Raw genomic sequence first — 5,515 nt, 5'->3', positions numbered from 1 at the left:
TCCGAGATTTAACAATCTATCATAGACCAAAAACTAGGAAAAAAACGACTACAACCACCACCATAACGCGAATCTGAAACTACTTTTACCCATTATCATCGTCGAGAAGAATGTTACTAGCCAACCGTGTGACAAAAAACAAACCCCAGACATGAAAAAAGCTTCAGTATCTAAAATATAAGTTGGGTTTTATTTATAATAATGTTTTTGGCTTCCATCTTTTTCTTGATCATTTCAACATTTGGAGGAGGGAGTTTGCAAGGAGGTGATGGTGAGGGGGTTGCAGTTGACCTTTCGAGGAATCCACGATGGGTTTCATCAGCGTAACAAAGCAGAGACTCGTTGCATTCTTCTAAAGCAGTTGAAGGCCGAACTGGCTTGAAATCCAGCAGCTTAGCATACTCAGTTATCAAATGATACATATAATCATACACGCGGTCCATATTCAAACGTTCCATATAATCTTGCACCGCTTTTCCTATTGCCTCTGCCTGTACATAGCCAGAACAAACAATGACCCATCATAACCAGATAGAAAAAGAATAACATTATAATATATATTTTTTTTTTACCTCAGATGGATGTGAGTTCCCCCACTCGACCGCAGTTTTAATGGACGGACATATGTTTTCAGGGGGGATAGGCAAGTAATTTTCTTTTGGAAAAAGACCTCGGCTGAAGAAATCCTCGTATATCGGGTTGATTATAAGCGGAACACTACCACATGACAGTATATACTTTAAGCTTACAGACCAAGCATACCCCTCTGCGTATATCTTATACCTGCATAAACACGAGCATGGATCGATAATTACCTATGCAGACAAAAAATACTCTTCAAAAATGACGAAATAACTTACCGATGATTGCACTGGTTAGATAATTTGGAGTTCTTGAACCCATTAACTACTTCCTTTCCCCAATTCTGTCAAATTTTCAAATAACAACATAACTGTCACAGAAAGTTAAAACTTAAAAACATAATCACAGCTTTCTTTGTTAACTAGTGCAATAAAAACGTACCTGACGCAATATTTGCGCTCCCCACTTATTTGTGTCGTTACATAAGACCAATTTTTCGCGAGCCGGAGAGTTAACATCCGGATTTCCTTTCCAATACGCATACGGTAACTTATCTTTCCAACTCGTCTTTTGTGAACCTTGTTTAATGCTTTGAAATTCCTCATGCCACGGCCCTAAGTTAACTTCTACCCTGTTCTATCATCATTTTTTTGTAATTTTATATCCATAACTACAAGATTCAACAAAAACCGATTATTTGAACTTACCAACCCCAGAAAGACCAATCAGGAAACGGGATGTCATAATGATCACGCGTAGTACAATAGCGAAAAATCGGCAAAGGCATAGCAGAGTGATCACTTTTAGCAACATAAGGTCTGTCCATGCAATCAAACATCAAATCCACATCCGGGACGCTTCCCGGATACCTTTTAAGAAGCTGCAACAGCCCCCAAATGGTAAACATAGCGCGGCTCAGCACACAGTCATAGTAATAATCCACATACAGTTTCCCACCAACGATTACAACGCGCAAAGAAGCAAGCTTCTTGGCTTCCATTAAAGTGGCGTATGAAATCCGGGTTTTGGACCAAGGTTCAAGGTCGTGGTATACCCATCCGTAAAACTCGGGGCATTGTTCTGCTTCGCGTGTGAAGGTTGGCCGGACATTGTTGGTTGTGGATCTACAAGAGAGATAGGAGCATTGTATGATTTTTGAAGCTCGAGCATACTTTGTTTCGTTTTCGAAAGTCTTTGCAGGGAATTCATGCCAAGGAGGTGGTTCCAAGTTATGACCAATGATCGTTTTCGTCTGCGTAGCTAAGTTGTCCACCTGTTCAACAAAAATGCCACAATCAACAAACACAAAATTCCAAATAAATATTGTCTGCTTTGCACACAAACAACTTAAGAATTTGTTTTTTGTTGCCCCAACGAAACGTCTCCAGGAGGGGGTGAGCATAAACCGAATTAACCGACTGATAATCAAATGAACCAACATAACCGAACCAAACCAAACCAATAACTGACAGTTCGGTATTTTTCATTTTTGAAAAAAAAACCCAGTTAACCGACCCATAACCGAATAGTAACCAAAACAAAACCAATTATCCAAAAGGTAAACGGTTAAGAAACTACAGTAACCGAACACGTGGTTTCAGTTCAGTGCCCCTCCTGAAGGTTACACATCCTAGTACTACTCTCACCTGAGGACATTTAACAAAGTAATAATAATAATAAGAGTGGAATTCTGTTATCCACAATGATTACGCTCAAACACGTTAGTGATATATGAGGCGGGGCATTTGTTATGAACCCAACAATGAACATATATATATATATATATATTTATGACGAAGAAAAATGAAAATGAGAAGGGTTATCGTACCACAAACAGAATAACAAGTACTAGAATAAATAATGAGAGCACAAGGAAGAAACGAGGGCGTGGGCAAAGGGTTTTTCTCGTGAACAAACCACCCATAATTGAAGGTTGTTGATAATGGTGATTGACAGCAATATGGTGAGGTACGTACGATCTGTGTAAATACGTTTCTGAAATGAAATTTTACAAACCCTTTTTTTGGCTGGCTGAAATAAAATTTTATAAACCCTATTTTTGGTATTATCAAGTAGATATGACTTCTAGCAACTGACTTTTTCTCTCTAATTTGCACTTCACTCCATGTGCTTTTTTTTTTTTTACTTTCTCAACCTATGTTAAGTTGGTAGGCAACAGGGACGAATTTGTATTTTGGTTCGGTTTTACGGTTTAAATGTTCAACCTACTAAATTGGTTGGGATCGGGTTCAAACAAGTTTCCGACAAAAAAACCGTTTGTTGACATGTTTTTTAAATTGGGTCGGGTCCAAATTGAGTTAAGGGAATGAAACTATGAATTGGTATACGAACTGGCGAGTTGGGACGCGTCCAAACCGTTTTTTGTACACCTCTTAGGTAACAAGGAGGACTTTATATTTTGGTTCGGTTTTGTGGTTTGAGTTTAAAATTTTAAAAAATCAAGCTAGTTTAGTTCTAAATTATTAAAAATCATTTGCGTCTAGTTCTAGACAAGTTTGGTGTTATAGTTTTTTAAGTACAAGATTAGGGATGAGCATTTGGTATCAAGTACCGGTACCGAACCGAACCGGTATATTCGGTACCGGTATCCCTTTTCCCCATTTTTCGATACCAGTACTTACGGGTAAAACACCGGTAAATATCAGTACCATATCAGTACCACTTTTCTCCGTTTTTTAGTGCCAAACAGATACCATGCTTATCCCTATACAAAGATGATTGTTTTTTCTCTTTAACATACGGTGACGAGCTATCTGTGGTTTTTGGCAATTCATAAAAGGTATTGTTACCATGCCCATTCATTTTCATGACCCCACAGTAGTAAATGATCTTTTTAGGCAAATTGGATTTAAATAATCCCAACTCACTATTATTGGCCAATAATAATCTCAACTCATTTAATCACCAATAATAATCCGAACTATTCACTTTTGTTTGTAAAATACCCCCAGTTAAAAAAACACTAACTAGGTTAAAAAATTGCTGATGTGGCTTGCCACGTGGCATATTTTGATGACATGGCAGCTGATGTGGCAGTCTACGTGGCATATTTTGATGACGTGGCAACTGATGTGGCAGTCTACGTGACATATTTTGATGACGTGGCAGCTGATGTGGCAGGTGACGTGGCAAGCCACATCAACAATTTTTAACCTAGTTAGTGTTTTTTTAACTGAGAGTATTTTACAAACAAAAGTGAATAGTTCGGATTATTATTGGTGATTAAATGAGTTGGATTATTATTGACCAATAACAGTAAGTTGGGATTATTTAAATCAAATTTGCCATCTTTTTATGGACCAATATGTTGGTGACCCTTCTTCCTGCATTTTTTTTTTTTTAAAGATAACTTCATTAACTTCTTCCATCATCTAAGAATACAATCAGTCACAAGAGTTCCAATAAACGAGTTCAAAGGTAAGCTATAAATAAACTTATAAAGTATCAATCTTTGAAAATTTGTGTCATCAAGAACGTAGATTTGATCAAGACATGGAATAATAAACTGAACAATAAGACCATTATATTATAAAATCTATGAAGGTAAGCTATAAATAAACTTCTAAAGTAATAATTTTTGAAATTATGTGTCATCATGAACGTGTATGTGATCTAGACATGATAGAAATTGTACAAGAATATTCTATAGTTAAAACTACGTTAATTGAAAAAAAAGTTAGAGATCAATGTGTTTAAAGTCAATTATGATTTTGATCACAATTTAGTATAAGCTGTTTAATATATGGTAACATTGTAACAATTTAGTTTCTTAGAGTAGATTTCAAGTTTTTGTGTAAATCTATTTTACCATTATTAATTAAGAAAAATATAAAAGCATTTAAATTTTAACCCCCCCCCCCCACCCCTCACCCCTCTCCCAATACCACCGTCGTTGATTCCTGACTATCATACCAACCATCCTCATCGTCATCATCGCTACATACCACCGTCATTTACCTAACTTAAAAATCGAGACCGAATTCGAAGTTTGACTCTAAACCCAATACGAAATCCCATCAGAGAAAAAAGAAATCAATGCCTTCTTGTTTATTAATTTATACTCAAATCATGATTTTTCTTTGGGGAAAGTGAATATGTGGCTGTTTCACATCTAAGGTTAGATGTGAAACCATCCAAAACTACTTAGTTTTGTTAAATAACCCTCTAAACCTTAATTCCTAAATTAACTTAAATAAAATTATGTAAATCCTTTTACTTTGGAAAAGAAAATCATCCACTCCAACAATTACCTAAATTCTGTTTGGATCATCCAAGAAATTCATCCACTCCAGCAATTACTTAATCTAAGAAATTCATCCAATCAATTCATCCACTTCAGCAAAATGTAGAATTTTGTTTGGTAATTCTATTAACGTGGACTGATTCTGATCTATACACTCGCCAAGATCAAAGTGTCGTACCTTAATCTGAACCTAAAATTTGATTTCCAGTTGCTCGATCATGGAGGTAAACTTATATTTAAAGTGATTGTTATTATTCAAAATTCCTACATACAATTGAAGATACTGAAGTTTTAATTATTTTTTTTTCACATAGGAAACGCGTAACACTACAGATTGCAATTCACAACTAATTGAAGATATTGATGCGAAATGATATTTGGTCATAACTAACGGTTCAGACTTTGAAACCGAGAAAATAAATGATGTAGACATAGATTCTGAGAAAGAAAATAAATTATGTAGACTTGAAGAATTGGCAATTTTGTAGACCTTTTATGGTTTAGCTTGTTGAGTAGTGTAGATCTTAGATAAAGGTTACTTGGTAATTAGATTGTGGATTTTCTTCAATTTATTCAAAGAGTGGAGCTTTTCTTATTTAGTTTTTTGAATTTAAAATTGTTACAGTGGTTTAGATGGAATTGCGCAAAATGAAAATGTTGCTGTCTTTT

At 35.6% G+C, this 5,515-nt stretch overlaps 1 protein-coding gene across 2 annotated transcripts; it reads right to left on the bottom strand.

Moving 5' to 3' along the window:
- On the bottom strand, window positions 1-2,619 carry LOC110878907 (protein O-glucosyltransferase 1). 2 transcript variants are annotated; one of them, XM_022127296.2, is made up of 6 exons: window positions 2,411-2,619; window positions 1,290-1,855; window positions 1,024-1,213; window positions 861-925; window positions 573-783; window positions 1-491 (listed from the first exon to the last, which is right to left on the bottom strand). In XM_022127296.2, the coding sequence occupies exons 1-6, from the start codon at window positions 2,504-2,506 to the stop codon at window positions 171-173; spliced, it is 1,449 nt and encodes a 482-aa protein (XP_021982988.1). In that variant the 5' UTR covers window positions 2,507-2,619; the 3' UTR covers window positions 1-170. The 2 variants fall into 2 exon arrangements, with proteins under 2 accessions (XP_021982988.1, XP_021982989.1); XM_022127297.1 differs by lacking the exon at window positions 2,411-2,619 and adding an exon at window positions 2,316-2,360 and having other exon boundaries at window positions 1,290-1,857.
- Window positions 2,620-5,515: the final 2,896 nt, after the last annotated feature.

This window comes from Helianthus annuus, chromosome 6 (genome assembly GCF_002127325.2).
Source record: "Helianthus annuus cultivar XRQ/B chromosome 6, HanXRQr2.0-SUNRISE, whole genome shotgun sequence".
NCBI lineage: Eukaryota > Viridiplantae > Streptophyta > Magnoliopsida > Asterales > Asteraceae > Helianthus > Helianthus annuus.
This window is presented reverse-complemented; position numbering and strand designations above follow the sequence as displayed.